This window comes from Tachysurus fulvidraco, chromosome 21 (assembly GCF_022655615.1).
Source record: "Tachysurus fulvidraco isolate hzauxx_2018 chromosome 21, HZAU_PFXX_2.0, whole genome shotgun sequence".
Lineage (NCBI taxonomy): Eukaryota > Metazoa > Chordata > Actinopteri > Siluriformes > Bagridae > Tachysurus > Tachysurus fulvidraco.
Genome location: NC_062538.1, coordinates 17,416,245 through 17,439,817, shown reverse-complemented (window position 1 = coordinate 17,439,817; position 23,573 = coordinate 17,416,245). Strand labels below are relative to the sequence as shown.

Sequence of the window (23,573 nt, the reverse complement as noted above, 5' to 3'; positions counted from 1 at the left end):
AGGTCAAAACATTTAATATTGTTTGAGGTGCCAATATTTTTGCCTCATGTGTATTTGAGGAAAACCGAAACAATTTTTTTATTCTTACAAAATGTTTTGAATGATTTGTTAGTATAAATGTACACACTTTGTCATTATTGGGATGAGTTGCGTATTTAATTTTAGATAATAAAGGACTAAGTTGAGGAGGTGCATTAATTTATAGTCCGTTAATTCCAATATATATAGTTTTGTTACTTTATCAGATTAGACATTAAATCTGTCTCTAGAATGAAACTAAAAACTAAAATAAAAAAGCAATATAGAATTTGACTAAATAGTATCATTTATTTAAAAAAAAAGAATAAAATAATGTAGAACTAATGTTAAATTTATATTAAAAAATAGAATTTAAAAATATATTAATAAATACATTTAATCTAATTTCATTTGCAAAACTTTATTAAAAATTTTTAATAAATGATGAGGTCAGATATTTTAAATCCCAATGAACCTGCAGAATAAATCTCTTGTCTGCAGTCACGAATACAGCTCTCACCTCACAGCATTCTCATTATTATTCAGCACCCCTTTCTTAATAACACAAACACAATCAAAATTATTAGTCAAACCAATTTAATATCATTTAAAAATGTTATAGCTTATAAAAAGTTCGATCTGATACTTTTTAAAAACATTTCTCTTTTCATCTCGCTCCAACATCGAAGGTAAATGATTTGCATAATTTCTAGAGGTTTTTTCTTTTTAATACTTCCCATACTGGGGGGAAAAACAAACAAACAACACAAAAAAGTCACTGACTGACGTGTGGGTTTCGTGTCCATCACGAGGACCAAAACTGTGCAACACGGGGAGTTCACATTATGACTAAATCACTCGAGAGGGAAGTAAAGTCATTGCAGACTATTACTCTCTGCCCCCCCCCCTATTATTATTATTATTATTATTTTATTTTTTTCTGGCGATACAGTGTATAACACATAGAGCACATTTTCCCTGTGCAGGTTAAAAGAGAATACACATTACACAATGAAGTGATATTGACCTTCCTGGTCACATGACACTGTGTTTAGACAGGACACCAGGTGTCCCAGTGCTAAAGCCATAAACGCATGACTGCAAATGCACAAGCAGCACAACAACGATCATATAATCAGAAATTGCACCGTTTCAATGACAGAGTGTTAAAACCTATCTTCTAACATTGGCATTCTGAAAGCAAATTAACTTAAAGCTAATTTGATTATTTGATTATAATTTAAAAAAACACACGGCAATCTCTAAAAAGAAAAGTATATCATTTTTTTTTAAAAATCATACCGAGTACAAACACGTAGGCACTGAGGTTAATGACTGGCAGCTGTTTTGCATAATTTGTAAAGTTTGTCAGTTTAAAAAAAAAAAGAAAGAAAGAAATTTAAAAAGAAAAAAAAAAGAAATCCCTGATTAGTTGCATCTACTACATTTAACAGTTACAGTTACATTGGTCAGTTACATTGCATAACCCGAGACAGGGAAAGCGATGAAGTAGCCTAACAAAGAGCCCACAATCACTCCGAGGAATATCCAGACGTTGTAAGACATGACACAGAGCATAAGCATGTATCCCAGAACCACCTGAACAATGTGCAGTCCTGTCCGAACGCCATGGAGGAGCCAGCTGTAATTACGAGACACAAGCAGGATATTAGAGAACAGTGGTCCATTATTACCTCTTAGTAATTCCTTGTGGAAAGATATTCTGGTAAGAATGATGCCTACGGCTTTAAAACATTGCAGTGTTTTACTCTAAATTAAATATACACTCCTTAGAATAAAGAAAAAAATGTAAAAAAAAACAAAAACAAAAAAAAAAAACAAGCAAATCTCCTGGATTTTAGGATTAACCTTATTTAAAAAAAAAAAAAAAAACATTATATATATATATATATATATATATATATATATATATATATATATATATATATATAATCAATTTAAACAAATGAAGATAGAAGGTAGAATCAGGTAGAAGATAACAACTTAGATGCTTATGAACAAGCTCTTGGGGCATTTCAGAGAGCAGAACTGGGTTTGATATAAAATATATTCTATGTTAAAAGCATACATTCGAGAAAAACTTTAGGCAAAACTGAAAAATAATGCAGACAAAGGTCAAGAGCTTTAGTGGACATTTTCTGGGGCCACCGGTCATCAGGTTTTGGTGATATGCACAATAGGGTGGTGTACGCACCCAGAGAGGCTTTTCTGCTCATCACGGTTGCAAGAAGATCTAAGGGCCTTACTCATGAGCCCAAACAGTGGCAGATTGGCAGAGCATAGGCTTGAACCCAGATCCACTTGAGCCATTACTGCACACTCCAAAGAGTGGTTCTTGGGGTTGCCATAGCCGTCCTGTTCAACTCAAACCTATCTGACCATAATCCTCTGATCTCTTTCATCAATGAGGAGTTTCCAGGTGTAGTGGAAATTTTTACTTTAGAGAAGAACACATGAATCTGTCCTTCTAGGCTTCTGTATTTCCCATGGCTGGTAGTTATTGTGACTAGAGATTTCAGTTGTTTCTTCCTAAAACTGCCTTTAATCAGACCTTTCCCTTTTTTGTTCCCGTGGGATTAGCTTGGTCAGAAGATGAACAGGCGATGCTTCTAAGCCAATGGTGGATGATGTTTTGGTTTTACATGTCCTGTTTCATTTTATTCCTGTCTATAAAATGCTGGTGTTATCAATAATGGAGGCCCTTCCTCTCTGATTTTACACGTAGAGTGTTGGGTCCTTCTGCAAAGCTGAAAACAATAAACTGTGAAAACCTTTATACTCTTGCCCGTGCCTGTTGGTGTGATATTTTTATGCTTTAATTCTCTCGAACCGCAAAACTTCCGCGACAGGCTGGCGTTGTCGGCAGGATTCCACGTTTGAGAGTCGACTTCGGGGATTCCCGGGGAGGCTTGCAGCGCTCGAGCCTTGAAGGCTGTTAACTTCACCTCGACCGCAGAATTGGCTATGAGCGTGAGAGGACTCGGGAGTTCACCGTGAGCCGCCTCAACGCTGGAATCAAAAGTAATTGGATGTGTGGAAGGTGAGAGAATCTATTTTTATTTGTGTTAAAGAACACTGCTTAATCTGCTAAAGTTGTAAGGGTTTTATTTTGAAAACCATAGTTGAATTCATTAGTGTTGAATAGTGAATATTGTTGGTTGTCTCTGTGTAAAAAGTGCTGTAAAGACAGGATTTAAACCTGGATCTGTCGACAGGTCAGTGACCTGGATAGGCACCTAGTGCAAGGCCTAAAATACAAAAGTAAAGCACGGCACTAATCTGGGATTAAGTGCTAAAGGTGTCTTGTTTGCGAGGTTTTGAGAAAACCCGCCACTAAGAGCTGACGAGCTCGGTGTAGACTCTCCGGAGAGCAAAGCAGGTTTGGGGAAAAGAGAAAAGGCCAAAACAAGAGATTTTTCAATTCATACAATTCATAAACCATCCCAGCCAGCACCAAAAATCACCCCCCATTCTAACAATGAACTGTAAGTAAATTCATTGACCTGCAGCTGCATCATTTTATCTGTTGCACTGCTACCATGTGATTGAGTTAATAATTGCAGGAATGTAGCTATATAAGCCAATTTCATTCCCATGACACAATACATCCATAAGTACTGTATCGTGAGAGGAGCTACTAACTGATTGAACGTTAACGAAATTTTTATAACAATAACAATGTGATGGATTTCATTATTATTAAATCTTCTTCTTCTTCTACTTTCGGCCTTTTCCGTTAGGGGTCACCACAGCAAATCATCTGTTTTCACCTAACTCTATCCTCGGCATCCTGGCAGCCGTCTAACCATCAAAATCTAGTCTCTATGACCTTGTCCCCAAAACAGACAACCCCTGATGTGCTCATTCCTAATCCTGTCCATCCTTGTCACTCCTAAAGCTGCTCTCACTACTGTCTTCTCCACCTTTCCTTTGATTCCTGCTGAGACTCTTCTGTCACACAACACTCCTGACACCTTTCTCCACCCACTCCAACCCTCTTCACCTCTTTTCCACACTCCCCGTCACACTGGATGGTAGACCGACCTCCAAGTACTTAAACTGGATTTCATGATTACTAAATATTCCATAAATCAAGATTATATGTACAGAATTATTACATTATAAATCCTGCACCTGTTTGCAGTGGAAGTGCCGAGAACAGGGGCGGTGGTGTTCTCCGTGGGAGCCAGAGACACCTGGGAGGGACTGTTAGCTAGTGACGAGCTGCTCTCGGGATGCTCCAGCTCTGGAGAGAAGCTATGAATTTCAGACCGTTTGACAAGAACGTTCTTCCACACCTTGAGGAACTCGTATAATACTGTAAGCAGCAGTACCACCAAGACTGAAAGAACCATTCCTGGAAACAAAAGATCGCAGAACATGGATGGAAAAAGAATGACTTGTGTAAACATGGATTGTGTATTATACATACAGTACACATAGAGGACGAACCAGACGTTATAAACGTTATTCTTTTTTTTTTTTTTAAATCATTTTTGTTTAGTGCCTGGGGTAACACATTGTTTTTTGCCCTGAACAAAAATTCAGCAATGCACTGTACAAACACTCGTCTCGGGGCTGTGTTTTTTTCCTCTTCACAACACACATGGAATGTATTAACCAATACTAGCTCTAATTTTTTTTCTCGTTATGAAAACAGGCACTCTTCAACTTTATCCAGCACCTTATTTTGCTCAGTCTTCCCATTTACCTGCATTAGAAGTTTTTTGTTTCTCATGTAGGGGAGAGTGGGGTAAGATGACCCAGTGGGTAAGTTGACCCACCCCCTGTTTCTGGGCAACTATGCAAATTTGGTGTAATGTGACCATACATTCTGAAGGACTTCATCATTTGTAATTTTTTGTGAAGAGGAGAAGCACATGGGACAAGAGATAAGTTTTTTTTTTTCACAAAAACACTTATTTGCTTGTTAAAGTTGATTTTCTACATTTCAGGTATACTCGCTGTTGTGCCAAAGCAAATTTATCTAGGTCTAAAGTTGTGTATGGTACATTTTGGTGATTTGTCAACATATAAAACCATGTGAATCATCAAGCTAAAAGTTAGCCTGAATTGCTAAGCTAGGCCATTTTACCAAAATGGTGGCTATAGAGCAAAGTGAGCCAGATGATGTGGGGTAAAATGAACCAGTGGTTGGATCAATGAAGAAACCTTTGCAGAGTTCTTTGAACATCTGGTTCAGCATACCAAGTGCTCCTCTGACCATCTCATAGTGCTACTACTTGATTTAAGCAAAGAGAAAGGGGATTGTTATGCTCACAATTCCACCCCACACATCTCATCACCTGAGCATTTGCCATTTGCCTCCGCTTTGGACAAATTTGGGAACGCCCATTTCTTTACGCTTGCAGTTTTGATAAATCCTTCAGTACCAGAGAAAACATTAAGAAAAAAAGCTAGCTAAAGAAACCTAAACAAGCAAGTAGTGGAGTTTATTTTAGCATTCATGTGCTGTACCTCCAGGTCCGTGTACACTCCAGAAGTCAAAGAGCAACGTGACTGTGCTTGAAGCTTCAAAGTGCATCTGCATCTGAGAGAGAGAGAGAGAGAGAGAGAGAGAGAGAGAGAGAGAGAGAGAGAGAGAGAGAGAGAGAGAGTGAGAGAGAGACAGAGAGAGAGAGAGAGAGAGAGAGACAGAGAGAGAGAGAGAGACAGAGAGAGACAGAGAGACAGACACACACAGAGAGGGGGGTGGTGAAAAAAAGGGAGAAGACAGAGAGAGAGCGAGACAGTGAGAATGAGAGAGAGAGAGAGACATGGAGAAGACCAAGAGAGAGACATAGAGAGATGAAGAGAGAGGGAGAGAAAGGGTGAGGGAGGGTGAGAGAATGGGAAGAGAGAGAGAGAGGGAGGAGACAGAAGGGGGGGTGACGGAAAGGGAGGGGAGAGAGATAGAGGGGGAGAGATATATATATACACAGGGAGATACAGAGAGATACAGAGAGATAGGCAGGCAGAAAGAAAGTAAAAGGTGAAGAGAGAAAGTTAAAGTGGTTTCAGTGTAAACACAACCACAACCACTGCAAATCTCAAATCACTGATTTCATACTACTCCGGAAATCTTACACAACTCTGTTCACCCTTTACTTCAATTCTGTTTTTCACAATGTCATTTGCATACAGCTAAATGATTATCCACAGAATAATAACAAAGACCATTCTCAGTCAGGCTCTTTGGGAACGACCTAGCAATGAAACCGCTACGATTTGCATGTTCGGACTGGCAATGAGCAACAATGCAAAATTTCACCGTGCTTTGGGAGTGGATTGATGAGATTAGCTCAGGAAAATGAACAAAGATAAACAATTTTTATATAGTCTTTTCACAAATCACTGGTCTAAGCTAGAAATAGAGTACGAGGAGTTTTTATAAGGTTTGCCACTCATCTGTTTTAGCTAAGATACAGACATTAGAACTGTTTACAGGTTCTTTCTTTCTTTCTTTCTTTCTTTCTTTCTTTCTTTCTTTCTTCCTTTGCTAGGAAAAAGATATTATGTATAGCAATGAAGAATGAAGCATTCCTGAAACTACTTGACCCAAGACTCTGTGTGGGTTTGTTAAAATAATAATAATAAAAAAATTCTTTGTAGTAAAAATGGCTGCATAATAAAGTGAAAAGTGTTACAGTTGATTTTTTCTCACATGCTTTAGTTTACATTCCAAAGGTGATCAGGTTTATGGAGATACTGTGTGTCTGGTAAATCTTTCACAATGTACGCATCGTGGCGTGGTCAATCAATCAATCAATCAATCAATCAATCAATCAATCAATCAATCAATAAATAAATAAATATTAATGAAAAACAAAAGTGCATGAAAATTCTCTGCTATAAATAATTAAATAAACAAACTCACATGATGGATTTGAAGACTATAGGGCTTTTGACAAAGGATAGAGAGTCAAATGCAGTTTGTAGACTATAGTCAAATTGGTAGCTTAGCTCCTTTACATTATGAATAGCTTGTAGACTGAATGGTTATAATTGCAAATCATTTCCCCAAAACTGATATGTAGTCTCTGTTTCATGTTCTCTGTCTGTTTCAGTTCTGCTGTGAACACTGTGTTTGTGGTCATTAAATCATGTGCAAGTGATTTTGACATTATAGACAAGAAAAAAAAATTATCTATGCGTACAACATTGGCTTCCATTAGCATGCAAATGACACTAAGCTAAATTTGTGCTTAACGTCTAATGCCTGAATGTCTGGGTCACCGTTTACGAAAATAGATTACGCTGGACGTCTCAGAACGCTTGGAAATTAAACAAAGATAAGATGTTATTAAATAAAATTTTAGAAGACATAATGTACTGTGTTAGATGGCTGTGGTGACCTCAGGTTAAAAAAAACACATCAGCGGTGCTAGAATTTTTGTATCTATGGTTTGTGGCATTTTATCCATTGTTAAAAGAGAGAAACATAAACACATCTTCTTCAACACACTTATTCAGGCGTACCGAAGAATTAAGATTGATGTCGGTTCCAGAATTTTTGGCACCCTTGGTACAATTGGGTTTAAAAAAATGGTTATGTCAAACATCCTTGTTCGTTTCCGTAATCGTTCAGCGAAAATGAGAAATAAGTCAGATTTTTAACCTTTAATTAAAGTAAATTTATTTTTAATTTCTCTTGTCAAAAACGTCTTATGGAACAAAATGAGGTCACCCTGGGTTTTGAATCCTCCTTACTACACACTATTACAACTGAATTTAATAGTTCAGTATTTTCAGGTGCTGACCTAAAAGTAATTAATTGAAATATGTGGAAGTGTAAATGAGAGGAAGCTATACAGTGTCAAAGAAGGGAACTAAATAGGGGATGTGGAAGCCTAGTGGTTAAGGTGCTTGGCTATCACCCGAAAGGTTGTGAGTTCTATTCACACTTCCGGGCCCCTGAGCAAGGCCCTTAACCCTCAATTGTATAAAAATGAGATTAAAAAAAAATGTAAATTACTCTGGATATAAGGGTGTCTGTTAAATGCTGGAAATGTAAATAAATCACTGAAAACTCCAAAAACAAATTTAATTCTGAGACAATAATTTGGTTAAGTATCTAGGAAGCTTTTTTTATTAATAAAGTAGCCAATTTTATTATGACTTGCTGCTAAGAAGCTTTTATCTTCTTTAAACAGAAGATAAAGTATATATTGTTTGCATATGTAGTTTCACAAAACTTCTCACTCCTGTAGCTGAGTAACTTATAGCACAGATGCATCAGTGACTTTTAAGTCAAGTTTAATTGTTCAAGATTTTTTCTTTTAAAGATAAATATTTTTTAAAAGAAAAAAAGATTTTTCCCATTTAAAGATAAACTTCACCTTAGTACTCAAAACACAAATCTTCACTACCCTAAATAAAAAACATTAAAATAAAGCATATGGATATAAATAATGACATGACATGACATGACATACCTTTGACACGTTTTTTCTGGATCCTGCAGCAAATAATGTGGCTTTGTAACAGTTGTACGTGGGTTTGTTTATTGGTCTTATTACTCACAAAGTACACAAATCAAGTCCCGTTACATCGTGATGTCAAACATTTATCATATATTCATAAACTACCCGTAGACCTTTCAAAAACATCTCTGTAATATATGATCAGTATAATTATAGTAATAATTATTATTATTATTATATAATCCAGCTACAGCTTGTCCTCCTGCTCCTAGACGGTTTCACAAAGGGAAACAAGCTATATAAGTAAACGTGCAAATGCAGTAAAAACCAAATTGTTCCCTACTCCCTAGACTAGCTCTACCAGGTAGTGAATAACCAAAAGCTTCTCCTGTACCCTACCTAGTGCACTAAAGTGATATTTGGATTCGTCCGTTAAAATACGTCACACTGACTCAAATTTGAGCTGTCATTGGTTACTCATACAGTACTTTTTTATTTTTTTTATATATATAAATCTTTTTATATAACATAATAATATAAAAATGTGACATGAAATGTAATGTGACATGAAAATGCCTTTTATCGTGTGTTTAAAAATCATAAAAATATATATTATTTTTAATTCTACTTCCGGCTTGTCGGAGTGTAAAGAAAGATGGCGTCAATGTAAATATGTGAATATTTTGGTGTTTTGATTAGACAGGAGGCGGCGAGGAGTCGCTGGGTTTAGATGAGCCTTCACGAAAATATGTACATCTGAGGACGGTTGGAAATGGAGTATTTCGGCAATTTGACTCCTCCAGGGAACATTTTCTGGAATATTTATCCAAGAAGGACTTTTCTCTTTTCTTGTGTTAGCTATGAAGTAGTTAGCTTAGCCGGCTACCGGTTTAGCAACCTAGCTAACGTCACTGCTCGAAGCTAAACTTGACTAAACTAACTAGCTTTCTGTTTAGCTTAGGCGAGGTTAGATATACGTGTTATCTACCTGTCGTAATTTACACTAATTGTTTGAGTCGTTTAAAATATTTGGCTATTCAAAGCTTGTGGTTGTTTATTTCCGTGTTGTTTATTAATTGTTCCTTGACTGACAGGAGGAGGTTTACTATCATGCTTTAACTGTTTACGTGTACTTTAATTAAAGACAGTTCAGGATCTCTTGGAAGGAAAAAAAGTCGTTTTCCTTTCACGATCAGTAGGGGGAAAAAATCTAGTTTTAATGGGTAAAATAGGTGTAAGAGCAGAGAAGAGTCCCTGCTTCAGCTGCTCGGTTATGGTGCTGCTGCCTGTTGTGCTCTTTAGTGGCATTTTGTGTGGAGTTGCTGATCAAGATGGCCAGATCATGTCTGCTGAGGAAAAGTCCAAAATCAGGTACTTTTGTATCCATCACTATTTTTTATTTAGTATCATTCGATTACAAACTGAGCCCCATGAGCCTCATCAGTCTGTTCACAGCTATAGAACCATGGCAGTATCAAGAAGTAAAATATGTTAATTAAAACACATTAATTAACATCCAGCCTCTGATTGAACAGCTTTAAATATATATTGAAAAAAAAACATGTTGTCTTCCATCTATTTGGGGTTTAATTCATTTTTAGTGATGTACATTTGTTATTCCTGTGAGAAGTATGTCACTGACATCACAAGGTGATGTTCTTTGTGCTCTTGTTTTCGAGGCGAACATGTAATTGCGCTATTACTGAAAAAAAACAACACACACACTCACACACACAGTGGAACCTCACTTTAACTAGTAATTTTGACCTGCTAGCTTCTTGAGGTAGTCATTGGCGCTACCAGCTCCTTCCCTGAGTACAGAGTGACGTCAAATCCTCTTGGTCACACCCAGTGAAAAATGGACTAAAGTCCCCCTTCTCTACTTTTAAATTAGTTTCTAACAGTATTCGTTTTAGATCAGTTATTATACAGACAGTATTTAGTTCGATCTAATACACCAGCTATACTCCTTGCTATTTTGAGTTTATAACTCCTCGTCCTGTTTACTAGGTAGCATGAACGCAGCATTACAATAGTGTTTAACAGGAGAAAAGATAAAATGTCAAACTTAAGGGTTTTTCCACACTTAACTCAACATTTTTAATTGCGTTTGGGTAAAGAGAAATTGCAGACGGGCTGAGTTGGGCGAAACATTCTGACGGTTGGGGTCAGAATGCAGGGGCAACTATGATGCAGTGCCACTGTAGCAGGGAGGGTTAGGGTCCTTGCTCAAGGGCTCAACAGTGGCAGCTTGGTAGTGCTGGGGCTTGACCCCAGACCTTCCAATCAAGAACCCAGAGCCTTAACCACTTCTGGTCAGAGCCACCTCTGACCCAAAAGAACTAAAGCACAGTCATCAGTATCTTAAAGTAGAGATGAAGCGAGGGTTAAATCCCACCGGTGCTGTTAGCGGGTAGCCTAATGGATTTGGAAAATGATGTGGATGTGGAAAGCATGAAAATTAAATAGAAATGAATAATGATCTAAAGAAAGACATGTGATAGTGGTCTTAAAAGCACCCTTTCAGCAGGAATTGCTCTCACATGGAGCAGTCATTTCTGTGGTTTTTATAATTCTGGAGTCAGCTCCAGAATTATTGGCACCCTTGGTAAAATTGGGTGTAAAAATGAGAAGTGAGAGAGCATCCCCCCCCTCCCCACACACACACACACACACAGAAACACACAGGTTTCCATTTAAAATAAATTGACAAGGAAGATCGTGTCAAATTTCAAACGCTTAATTCTGCAGTCACTGACGCATTTGTGTGTGGATGAGGTTGTATCGTTCATTCTGATTCAAACACAGTCCAGTGTAACTTTTTTGTTACAAACAAAAAACAGATTTGCTTTCTCTGTCCGTGTGTGAGAGAGCAAGATTGTGCCTTGCGATGGGTTCTCACCCTGTCTTATCCCACCTTGCTCCTCGATAGGCGTCAGACTCCTTGTGACCCTGTATTAAGATCTATGATGCTTTGTGTTTTAACAAGCATTAACTACACAAATCCTGCACCAGACTAAACAACTGGGATTATGTTCTTTATGTACTTTCCTTTTTTTCAGCAAAAACACACCATGAGTTTTAGTTGCATATGGTGTAAAACACCCCCGTCCCCCCGTCCCCTCCTAAAAAAAACAACAACTTTATTTTGTTGGAAAGTTGAATTGTAGTAATAATCTGACATGACACTAATATTTCCCCTCTTAATATTAGTAATTAAATGAATATTCTTTTTTTTTAAGTGTTACAGATTTTTCTATATTAAAGTTAGTCAGAAGGCAAACAGCTTGCTTTTTTTTCTTCCATTTTTCATTTTAAAACCCCAAATAAGGTTTTGAACTGTGAGATCGATAAATAAATGTAAGCAAATTAGTCACATTGACACCTTTTGTACAGAAGGGCACTTTTCTTTTTGTACCCCCCCCCCCTTCCATTGCCACATGATAGCTTCATTAGAGCAACACATTTAGAGCAATGTTTAATGACGAGAATAGTAACAAAGAATGTGGAATAAAGAAGTCGGGCTGGCAATACCATGACTGAGGTGCCCTTGAGCAAGGCACCGACCCCCCCAACTGCTCCCCGGGCACCGCTGCATAAATGGCTGCCATCTGCTCTGGGTGTGTGTTCACAGTGTGTGTGTGTGTGTGTGTGTGTGTGTGTGTGTGTGTGTGTTTACTGCTGTGTGTGTGCACTTTGGATGGGATAATGCAGAGAACGAATTCTGAGTATGGGTCACCGTACTTAGCCGTATGTCACATCACCTTCACATTTTTTCACTAATAGAAGTGTTTCTAATATTATTGGTGAACTCCACAGTATTCTGAGTGAAGATTGAACATTTCCTTTAAGGAGATTTGTTTTTGACAGTTCAAGAAATCTCATGCTTTGTCTAGCCTTTGCATAGTGTGTGCTATGAAGCACAGTTCTCTGTGGTTTGCACAAGCTCCTCGAGAAGACCACAAAGCTCCTGTGAACAACCACCGTGTGCTTTCTTTTCAAATCGCAACTTGTCTGAAATGTTTTTGAACTTGACTATAGATATCAATTGTACTATGAAGATGTTTACTGGTTGACATTTATATACTTATAGGAAATGATGAAATTGTATTTTAGTTTAGTTTTAATTGAATTTGTCTTTTAGGGAACAAATATTGGAGATGTTCGATCACGCTTATGGAAGTTACATGGTAAGTAATAGCGAGAGAGTCTTTGTTTTTTTTTTTGTGCAATCATTCATACGATAAGGTTCTGAATTTTCCCGTGTGACCGTAAGTTGTTATTGTAGTTTTCACTTCAGTTGCTCGGTTAATTTTCCCTGTATTTTCCCATCGCTCCAGAAATACGCATACCCAGCTGATGAGCTGATGCCGCTGAGCTGCAGAGGGAGGGTTCGAGGGATGGAGCCAAATCGTGGAGACATTGATGACTCCCTGGGGAAGTGGGTTTCGCTTCCTGTCTCATCATGTGTCAAACTGAATACTGAATATTCTTGTGAATATTAGTGAAAGTTTCTACAATAGATTGGGGTTGAAATTATTAGCAACTCTACAATGAAACCGGAGAGTATAACAGCATTAAACCTATTGCTGAATCTCCTATTGATTAAATTGACTTTTTTTTTTTTCTTTCTCTCTTTCAGGTTCTCTCTGACACTGATTGACACCTTAGACACACTAGCAGTGAGTACGTTTGCTTGAATTGAAGCAGCGGAGTTAAACTGTACTTGCTCTAATAGAAAAGTTGAACTTAGGAACTGAAACGAATGAGACAACAGTGTCGAGCAGCACCACGTAAAATACACTTACATTTCACAGCACAACTGCTGTGATAATCAAGAGTGTGCTCACTTTATGTATTTGGCATTGAAGTCAGCACGAGGAGGCGAGTCACAATAACCTTTATTGCTCTGTTTTGACCACAAGCCTCCTAAAACAAGTGAATCGGTCAAACCTATATCGAGACATATAAGAAAACAGAAAGCCTGTGGCTCTCTCCATTAAATGTTTTTGCTATAATATTTTAACTCTTGTGCCCATGCCTGGCTCAGCATGCTTTACTCTCACCTGCTTTATTCGACTAATCATTAATAAAGTTCTATTTTGTTTCCATTATGTTTGAGCAGCTATTGAACAGGATGGAGGAATTCGAAGAGGCCGTGAAGAAGACCGTTACAGATGTCAGACTGGACAACGATGTGGTGGTGTCTGTTTTCGAGACCAACATCCGTGTGCTAGGGTAGGATTTAATGTTAATCAGAGTTACATGAAACATAGTAGGCTACATGGTGCTTCTTTGTGCCTTACCAAGACATTCATGTTCTGTTCTCTTAGAGGACTGCTCGGAGCACATGTGATGGCTGACTTGCTAAAGCAGCAGGGAGAGAGGATGCAATGGTACAGAGATGAGCTGCTTCACATGGCCAAAGACCTCGGCTACCGCTTACTGCCTGCCTTTAACACCACTAGTGGCCTTCCGTACCCACGGGTAACCACCTAGCCCCTTTAAACGATTTGTAGAACTAAAGGAAAATAAAATTCATCCGAGTGTTTTTGCTTGCCAAAACTATCTACATATTCCTTCACTGCATATAGCAGGAATAAAAATGTATATTGTTGTTATACGTGACGTCTTGTCCTACATATAGGTGAACCTGCGCTATGGGGTCCTGGGCCCTCTGTCCCGCACAGGCACCGAGACGGACACCTGCACGGCCTGTGCCGGCACCATGATCTTAGAGTTTGCTGCACTAAGCCGACTCTCGGGGGAATCCGTGTTTGAGGTGCTGAGCTCGGGCATCGTCGTTTACATCACTAAGGGCACATTAAAATAAGTTAATGCATTGTTTTTACGTTTCTGTTTCAACACGGTGACATCCAAACTTGTTTCCTATCCTCATCAGGAGCATGCACGGAAAGCTTTGGATGTCCTCTGGGAGAGGAGGCAAAGAGGAAGTAACCTTGTGGGCACAGTCATCAACATCCATAATGGAGACTGGGTCCGCCGGGGTGAGACTAGACGTTTTACATGTTTAACTTCATCATAGGCAGTCATATGCAAAAGCTTGAGCTCCCTTTCCATGCCAAACATCATCCAAGGCTTGTTCTAGAAGGATTGTTTACCATAGTGTACTAAGATGACAGACCAACTTTTAGGAATCAGGAATATGCAAAAGGAAACCATGACAGATACACAGAGAACATAAAGATGCTACTATACTTTAAATAACGTTCACATTCACCAGAGAAACAGTGAGCTGGATGGATTAATATCCTTACTCTTTTCTTTTAGGCTGTACCAACACACTCGCTACCTATCTTGCCATATGTTACTTTGGACACCACTGTTTAGCCTAGTCATGTAGGTTCAGTTGTGTAACGCTTTGAATTTAGGAGTAATCTTAAGTCACTTTGTATGCAATACGTGTGTGTGAGAGAGTGTCAACTGAATTCTAAGCTCTCTAAAAGTTCTAAAATTTTCCTCTACGCAGATAGTGGTGTCGGAGCTGGAATAGACTCCTACTATGAGTACCTAATGAAGGCGTATATTCTTCTGGGAGACAATGTATACCTCGAGAGGTTTAACACTGTAGGAAACACACACACACACACACCAAATCTCTTTATATTGTGCTTTTTTTTGTTAAGTCTGTGTAATATGAGTGACGCACTGTGTGTGTGTGTAATAGCACTACACTGCCATAATGAAGTACATCAGCCAGCCGCCTCTGCTGCTTAGTGTGCACATGCACAACCCCACAGTGAAGGTGCGCAGCTGGATGGACTCTCTGCTGGCTTTTTTCCCTGGACTACAGGTCAGCAGGCTCACTTAATAAACGCTCAGTAAAAATAAACCTGTTTTTGACTTAAATGAGACAAGTATGTGTAATGTGTGGTGTTGTTTTTTTGTTTGTTTTTTTCAGGTTCTAAGGGGAGATCTGAAGCCTGCTATAGAAACACACGAGATGCTCTATCAAGTCACCAAACAGCACAAGTTTCTTCCTGAGGTAACTAGGTGCTAGTTCATTTAGTAGACTTCAGTGTTTACTTCCAGGATACATATTGCCCACGTTACAAGAGTCTGTTATCTCGTAGCATGTAGATAAACTTTAAATGACTTCGCTCTTCTTTAACAGGCTTTCACCACTGAGTTCAGAGTTCACTGGGGTCAACACCCTCTGCGGCCAGAGTTTGCCGAGAGCACGTACTTTCTTTACAAGGTAAAGGCATGTACAGTTATACTAAATCAGAACATGTATGCTACATGCACTCTAAAAAGAATAGTACAATATATTACTCTGGATTTTAATGGATCTTTTTTAATGGACATTTGTACCGTTAGTCACGCTAGTAAATGCTGCATGGTGTGTATTTTAAAACCCAAGTATATCAAACATTTACCAGAAATTGACTTTACCCTGATGTCTTTGCAGTTTCTGTCATTTAATAGTCCCTGTTACCCAGACTACTTTTCGACCAGAAAATATCATTAAACTAACAGCTTCATGTCTTGTCATTCTTCACTTCTTCAATTTGTGATCCTGAAAGAAATCTAATCATTGACTGATTTATACTTATTACTTTTTACACAAAGCATCACAGAGTAACAGCTGAATAACAGTTTAATCCTCACACTCAGGCTACAGGTGACCCGTATTACCTCAAAGTGGGCCAGTCTATAGTTGAGAAGCTCAACACTCACGCGCGAGTCCCCTGTGGCTTTGCTGCAGTACAGGATGTAAGGACAGGGACACATGAGGACAGGTGAGGAGACACAGTTTCAGAAAAATGTGTACAATAATAACGATGACACCAGAGGGCCACATTTTAACTAGCATAACAATATTGTGTTTGTTTTAAACAGATTAAGCCTTGTTTACTTGTCCGTTACACTTATTTAAGAATGTTATCAATGTTCAGTCTTTACTCAGTGGTCAGCTGATGTATAGTGTGAATCTGGCTGTACTTGTAATAAAATAAAAACCTTTGGATTTCCAGGATGGACTCCTTCTTTCTTGCTGAGATGTTTAAGTACCTCTATTTGCTCTTCTCCGAGAAAAGTCAGTTGCCTTTTGATATCGATGACTATATCTTCACCACTGAGGCTCATCTGCTCCCAGTCTCTCTGTCTAGTGCGCAGACTCCCTGTAAAGGCAACAGCACGGTAAAAAAAAAAAAAAAATAGTCCAAGATCATCTTCAAGTCTAGTTGTGATTGTTGTCTGAAGATTGTTTATTTAAAATTGCACTAGAGCTGTGCAGCAAAAAAAGCTGATGAACTGAAAGCTACCAGGGTGACGTCTAAACATCCAAATCTTCAAACTTTAAATGTCTTTAAATGTATAAATGAGAAGTAATGTAAAATAGATGTGTTTAACTGTTATCTGTAAAACACAATATCTGTTAACACAATATGACTGAGAGCTGTAAACTTTCTATGCTTTTTGTTTTGCTCTGTCTGTTGGAACAGAGATAAAGATGTGTATTTTAGCTAAATTCCCAAACCAGTAAACTACTCATTTGCATATATGTATTTTTCATGTTCTAGTTGTCTGATGTAATATTTGTAATTTCAGGGCCTTTACACAAATCATGAAGAGGACATGTTTACATTCGCTTGCCCCAGTGCTCAGACCCTGTTCCCTAATAACCCCACCTTTGCTAAGACCATCAGGGACCGTTATAAATACCTCACCGGGGTTGGAAGGCCACCCCATACCTCTTCTTCTGTCAAGTAAGCCATTCATGACTTAATTATAAATCCTCTTGCTCTTCTCTGTTTAGTAATGTCATTGTATCTGTATGGAAATTGCAAACCAAGAAGCAAACTCAAACAGAATGTATAGTTAAACATATAAAATATAATTGTGGATTAATAAATGAATCCTTTATAAGGATTTCTGTTCCCTTAACAATGCTGGATCTGCAGGATGCTTGATTGTTAAGTTGTAATTCAGATAAGAACAAACTTTTACTGGGTCAAGCATGAGAGAGCTTTTAATCCTTTTTTTTTAATCACTTTGTCTGCTCAGGGGAATTGAGCTGCCTCTTCATGACACTGGAATCGAGCCAGTTGAGTTCCTGAAAAGCATGGGCATCTCGCTTACCCCTTTTGCAGAAATGGCAGCGGCCAGCAGCGGCTCGGTGACCCAGGTGAGTTCACTCGCTTTCTCGACATCTATATTTTGCTTCGTTCATTTTCCTCCGCGATTACACAGCAAGCAAAACGTCTTAAAGCCATTATTTTTATCACTCCTGCATCTGTTCGTCCTGCGGTGTGAAGGATGTCCAAAAAGGTGTGTTCAGAGTAAAGCTGGTAGCTGAGGTCAGCCATACACCTGAAGAAGAGGAGGTGGTGCCACTTATCGTGCAGCTCATCTCCCCTCCGTTTTTAGGGAGAACGGTCCTGACAGCAGGACCTGCTAAATTTGGAATGGATCTCACCAGGCAGGAGCATGGGGTGAGTAGGAACGTTAGGGTGGTTCATTGTATGCATTTTAGACCTCTCTCTCTCTCTCTCTCTCTCTCTCTCTCTCTCTCTCTCTCTCTCTCTCTCTCTCTCTCTCTCTCTCTCTCTCTCTCTTTCTCTCTCTGATCATTATGTTACTCTCATACACTTTAGGTCAAGGGTAGCATAGTAAAGAGCGTTCCTTACAAAGCATGTGAACACATTGAGAATGCGATGGAGCTGCAGGGCCACATAGCCGTAGCTCTGAGAGGAGACTGCATGTTTGCAGTTAAGGCTCGGCGATTACAGCAGGCGGGGGCCATTGGAGTCATCTTTATAGGTGAGCGCAGCTACCTGCATAATAAAATTATTAATTATTTCTTATTTCTCAGAATATTGTATACAAGAACTTTCGTGTATTTTGCTTGCTACTTCATGATGTTTTCTTTTTTTTAAACAAATTCCAAATTATTACCTTGTCTTCTTGACATATTTGTATTATCAATATCTTTATGTTCGTAAAGAGAGAGTTAAAAATGTAACAAACATTTTCAACTACAGTCCTTTTGAAACAATATAGAGAATGAAAATGGAGCGTTACAGTGAAATAGGACCTGTTTTTGTTGAAAGAACTGTGTTTGGCCATGTAAAATCAAAGAATGATTCAAGGAAGAACTGAAAGTGTCATGTTTTTATTATAGTCCGGAAAATGACTCTAAATAATACACATAGATATGGCTTTCTGTGTGGCGATAATGATATTAGGGTCACATCAGTATATTGCTTTAAAAGGTCATCAGTGTAACCATATCTTTTAAGATAAAATAAAATCAAAAAACATTTGGCAACTACAACTACCCAACATAATGCTGCTACATATTACTTTTTATCTACACGAGGGTTTTGGTTTCTGATCATATTGTTCTTTTCTCTGGCCTGCATCATTCTGACATTCTGTGAATGTTGATGTTGATCTATTTAAATCCTGGTACTTGAAAGCATTCACCCAGTGTTCTATTAAACATACACACACTTACCTACAAGCTGACTTTTTTTTTTCCTCACTCTCAGATCAGCGAGAAGACAGCAGCAGTGCTGAGACGCCTCTGTTCCAGATGGTAGGAGACGGGGAGTCTACAGAGGACATCACGGTGCCGCTGGTCTTCCTGTTCAGCCGAGAAGGGGACGTTCTTACTGCCGCCCTGCAGGAGCACCAGAACGTAGACGTCCTCCTTCTACCCAAAGAGCGACAGCTGGGGAAGGGTATCGAGCATTATCGTTTTAACCTCTTTTTACTCATCGACCAGTAATTTAACAGTCATCCTGATCATTTATTTTAGACTAATACATTAGTGCTTTGTAACAGCAAAGAGCAGATCGACTCGAACTTCATTTAACATTCATTTTCAGCACGTTACGACAATAATGCAGAAGATGAATATATCAGTGCAATAAATGAGCAAAGGTATAAAACTGGTATAAAAGTCCTTTGCAGCATGGAAGCCATCATCAGAGCCCTCCTTATTATGCATTGGGTATGCTATATCTAGATCAGTATCTGGGAGGTTTTTGCAGGCTAATAATGACCCATTAGTTGATCAACCATGTTTAATCCCATCTTCAGAACTGATTATACTTTATTCCAGTTTTCCAACAGGGTTTAACTAGCTATGTGGGATTAGATAGCAGTGTGTCACACTGTGACACCGTAGCTATGGTCACATCTTGGTTAGGACATATTAAGAGTTTTCTATCCAGCACTGGTGTGATGCAGGCATTGTATTATATTTTTCTTAATTATGCAATGTCTCTGTCTTCCTTTGCACAGAAAAAAAAGAGAAACTGAACATCAAGTTCCGTCTGGCTAAAGAGAATGAGCACGAAGAGACTGCAGGAGAGAGAAATACCATCCGGCTGGTGCTGGAAGGAAAGATGGAGACTGAGGTCGAAGCTGAGCCAGAGATCCAAGAGTCAAAATCCCAGAGCACTGTGTTCTCTGCAGGAGAAAACCAGGAGTCCTGCAGCCCAGAGCTACAAAATCTTGAGAGTGGCCCGTGATGCTGGAATCTGATCAGTACCTCGACCCATTCGTTCAAGCCCAGGTCGCTGCCAGCTTGTGGCTGATCCAGGATCAGAGATTACAGCTAGACCTGGTCCCAACTGATGGAGCTCAGTATACGCCGGGTCTCACATGGACTGGACCGGTTTCTATTCTCTTAAAATGAAGAACGGGGTTGATTCGTGTAATTTGTAGTTATTGGGACAATGTATGGTACAGGAAGTAAGTAGAAGAGGTATGCAAAGCTGTAGTCTTACTTCCTTCTTCTTCCATCTACTGCCATGGCATACATGTACTGTAGTGGTTGGGATCAGTTCATCTGTGTGAATAACAGGTGAAATAATTCATGATTAAGAAATGCACAGTTGGCTGTGAGCTATAGTAAGACACACTCAGGGCCCAACACTCTATTTTTATTTTCCACAGAAGCATTTATCATTTTTGGCATTAGGGATTATTTTCTTGTCTGTCAGTTGACTGTAGAAGGAGTTTCATGTGTTTCTTCAGTGTTCTGCGTAATTGTTTACTTATTTTAAAGAGGACACTTAAATCCATGCCGTGACTCAGGTCACCTATGACCAAACCAGAAACAGCAGTGTTGAATACATTGGGAACATAATGGTTATGCAGGGAAGAATGGGCCAGCACGCTCGAACGCTCGAAGTTCAACCACAATTTTGTTTAAAATACTAAAATCAGGGAAATTAAAAGTGCTAAAACCTGAACACGTGCATGTCCATGTGCATGCATATCGTCACGTGTGTGTGTGTATCTGTGAAGACTGCAGTGTTCTTACACTATGGACTGCCATATGTGCCAGCACTCGGTTTGTGGGGTCGTGTTTAGTCACCCGTAAACACAATCGTTCATCATCTTTCACAGAATGAATGCTGACTGGCGTTTTTAATGTTGAGGTTAATCAATGATGGTTTTTCAGATTTGTAGCAATTTTGCTTTATCCTTTTTCCAGCATTAGTCCTCTCCCGGTTTACATCTCTCCGATTCCGTCACGTCCTCACTTTAAACACTAATATAACTATTACATTGTTGAGACCAAGATCAAGGGCGTACAGCTAGAGCCAGTTATATAGGAATCTTCACTTAAAAAGGTTCATAAGGAACTAACATACTGTAGCTGAATGGTGACAAGTTATGTTTTAAGGAAGTAAGAGTATTTTAAAGTGGATATGCTTTGTTCCATAGAGTGACCCAATTTGTGGTCTTTAACTAGTGTCATGGACTCTGAACAATTTAATCAAATCTAATCTTGGACATATTTGTTGCTGGATTTTTTTTTTTTTCTTATAAGCTACATTGTCAGTTTGCTCATCAGACAAGAGCTGGTAAATAGAATGAAACACAAAATCGCTGAAATCTGTAAAAACGCTCTCTGTTCAGAGATCATGCCTCTAGCCGGGAACTATACTCTGGTCTGATGAGATGCCTTCAGTTATAAACCATTCCTATAAATGCGTATGTTTGAATTAGCCACAACAGATGATCTGCTTTTGTTTTGTGTTTACAGAGTTGTTAATCTACAGCCTTTTTTTTATTTTCATTTGTTTATCAGCTTCTGTACTGGAAACACAATGTTAGGTCCAGATCACATCGGGCCAGTTGCCGACCCCTGATCTAGAGGACAGGAGTAGATCAGATTTGTTTGTAGATTACCAATAGCTGTGTGTGACATGTCTGTTTGTCTTGACTACAGCCTGTGTGATTCTTGAAGCAGGGCCCAATCAAGTGGTACATTTGGAGATGATAAAATCTTCCTCTCTTATTTATAACGCAGAAAAGTAGAAATTGTGCAATACATGTGGAGACAATTTTCATCCTACAGCCTTTTGTTGTTTCCTGCCTACCTGAGAAATACAATACTACACAAAATGGGATATGTGCAGTGTTATTTATTAACACTTACATTCTCTCACGTGCCATATAATGTATGAGGAAGTGTCGGGATTTCTGCATTGCTTCAGCTGTACTCAAGATGAATCGTCTGTTTCGTCATCTGTTTCTATAAAGGGCTTGATAGAGATTATTTTAATACTTAAACCTGATGCATAACTGATTTAAATTTTATATTTATAATGTATTTTATATATCAGAGACAATATGTTATTAGAAAATGTGGGGTTTAAAGGAAAGCTGAGATGCCAGTGTAATGAGACTTTTTTTCTCTCTCTCTCATTCCTATCTGGTCAGTCATTTATATAATTATATATTTATATTTTAGTAATCAGCAGTTTTTACACTATCATTAGTGTACTTGCTACTTGTTGAACAAAATCAGGGTCAGTTTATAAGGGGTGATGAAAAGAGAGATGGAATTGATTTTTTTTTAAACAATAAAATTAATTTTATTAATCCTTTATTGATTTTATTAAAAGTTTTGTTTTTGATCTATGTCTTTTTGTATTTATCATTCATGCCACAAAACAACTGTTAAGCATCATCCCTTGAGTAAATTATGTGCTTCACAGTTTAAAAAAAACATAGTTTGTTGTATCACTCGAGTAAGGTTCTAGATGCCGGCGTTTCTGAAAGACGAGGCACTGATGCTGATGTGAGTGTGGCTTCTGGTGAGGAAAATGGCTGCTGATGCAAGATTGTTAAATGTGTGTACTCAAAGATCCCGGGAGCAAACACCAGAACTTTTATACATTTATAATATACTAGGGTACAGTGGTGATGGGAAGTAACCTTTTAACAAGTATATTGTACATCTTTTTGTACATGATCTGTGTCCACATTAACCTATATATCAATTACTTTAGGCCAAGGATTAGTACAGGTTTTTATTCCAACCAAGCAGTTACAGTTTAATTGTGACCTCATTCTATAATGCTAATTCCATCCTAATGAAAAACGTTAACATTGTTTTTACACCTTGCAAAGTGTAGATGTATATAATGACATCATAATCAAAAACATTACGATCACGTGTCACAAAGTGGTGGTCAGCTTACTGATCATCTGTTGGAACGTGTAAAGCCACATTACTGAGAGACGTTATTCCTGCGATCAAGTGTTGTAGAGTGTAGTAATGTGATTGAGGCCATACTGTGAAATCATCCTACAGCGAAAGTATACGAGCTGCTGAGCGGTGCAACAGAGAAGCATTCTCACCATCGTCTGGACATCCTGAGATGAACCGTCACGTGATGTATTGATGAAGGGATGTATTGATGTAGGATGTGGTAGCTTAGTGGTTAATGTGCTGGACTACCAGTTAGAAGGATATGAGTTTGATTCCCACTGCTGATCCCCTGAGCAAGGCCCTCATCCTGTATAAAATGAGATAAAATCTTTACTAAATGCTTGTAATGTAATGATGTCAAAAGTTATTAACTTGATTGCAATGGCAGTCTTCACCTTGCTTCAGCACCCTACCTGCGGATACGCCCACTTCAGAGTCACTGCGCCATCGTCTTACCTAACCCCGCCCACTAACACCTCACATACTAGTTTTTTTGTGTAGTTTTCTAAGGAATACCTAACTGTCTTGAACGATTATGTAGCTACATGCAAGGATACGGGGGGGGGTTGTATTGTGGCTGTATTGTTTTCAATACAGCCACAGAGTACAAGTGTTTATTAGGCATG

The 23,573-nt window shown here is 38.6% G+C and overlaps 2 protein-coding genes across 3 annotated transcripts; one reads left to right on the top strand and one right to left on the bottom strand.

Moving 5' to 3' along the window:
• Positions 1–598: 598 nt before the first annotated feature.
• On the bottom strand, positions 599–8,765 carry slc31a2 (solute carrier family 31 member 2). Of its 2 annotated transcripts, none has more exons than XM_047805934.1 (4): positions 8,475–8,765; positions 5,518–5,590; positions 4,158–4,396; positions 599–1,660 (listed from the first exon to the last, which is right to left on the bottom strand). In XM_047805934.1, exons 2-4 carry the CDS (start codon positions 5,588–5,590, stop codon positions 1,466–1,468), a joined length of 507 nt encoding a protein of 168 aa, XP_047661890.1. In that variant the 5' UTR covers positions 8,475–8,765; the 3' UTR covers positions 599–1,465. The 2 variants fall into 2 exon arrangements, with proteins under 2 accessions (XP_047661890.1, XP_026998180.1); XM_027142379.2 differs by having other exon boundaries at positions 4,174–4,396; positions 8,475–8,760.
• Positions 8,766–9,103: 338 nt separating this feature from the next.
• On the top strand, positions 9,104–22,369 carry si:ch211-282j22.3 (ER degradation-enhancing alpha-mannosidase-like protein 3). Its single transcript, XM_027142386.2, has 20 exons — positions 9,104–9,833; positions 12,607–12,652; positions 12,803–12,903; positions 13,105–13,144; positions 13,588–13,700; positions 13,796–13,949; positions 14,110–14,244; positions 14,365–14,470; positions 14,953–15,050; positions 15,151–15,276; positions 15,385–15,468; positions 15,598–15,681; positions 16,101–16,225; positions 16,460–16,625; positions 17,037–17,194; positions 17,493–17,613; positions 17,744–17,920; positions 18,083–18,248; positions 18,980–19,171; positions 19,737–22,369. Exons 1-20 carry the CDS (start codon positions 9,682–9,684, stop codon positions 19,964–19,966), a joined length of 2,574 nt encoding a protein of 857 aa, XP_026998187.2. The 5' UTR covers positions 9,104–9,681; the 3' UTR covers positions 19,967–22,369.
• Positions 22,370–23,573: the final 1,204 nt, after the last annotated feature.

What these genes read in the sequence shown, in the direction of transcription:
- slc31a2 (XM_047805934.1), bottom strand. Translation starts at nt 5,590, where the DNA reads ATGCAGATGCACTTTGAAGCTTCAAGCACAGTCACGTTGCTCTTTGAC. An exon ending in GAGTGTACACGGACCTGGAG is followed by an intron (nt 4,397 to 5,517) that starts GTACAGCACATG and finishes TTTTGTTTCCAG; the next exon opens with GAATGGTTCTTTCAGTCTTG. An exon ending in ACAGGTGCAGGATTTATAAT is followed by an intron (nt 1,661 to 4,157) that starts GTAATAATTCTG and finishes TCGTAATTACAG; the next exon opens with CTGGCTCCTCCATGGCGTTC.
- si:ch211-282j22.3 (XM_027142386.2), top strand. Translation starts at nt 9,682, where the DNA reads ATGGGTAAAATAGGTGTAAGAGCAGAGAAGAGTCCCTGCTTCAGCTGC. An exon ending in GAGGAAAAGTCCAAAATCAG is followed by an intron (nt 9,834 to 12,606) that starts GTACTTTTGTAT and finishes TTTGTCTTTTAG; the next exon opens with GGAACAAATATTGGAGATGT. An exon ending in CCTGTAAAGGCAACAGCACG is followed by an intron (nt 16,626 to 17,036) that starts GTAAAAAAAAAA and finishes TTGTAATTTCAG; the next exon opens with GGCCTTTACACAAATCATGA.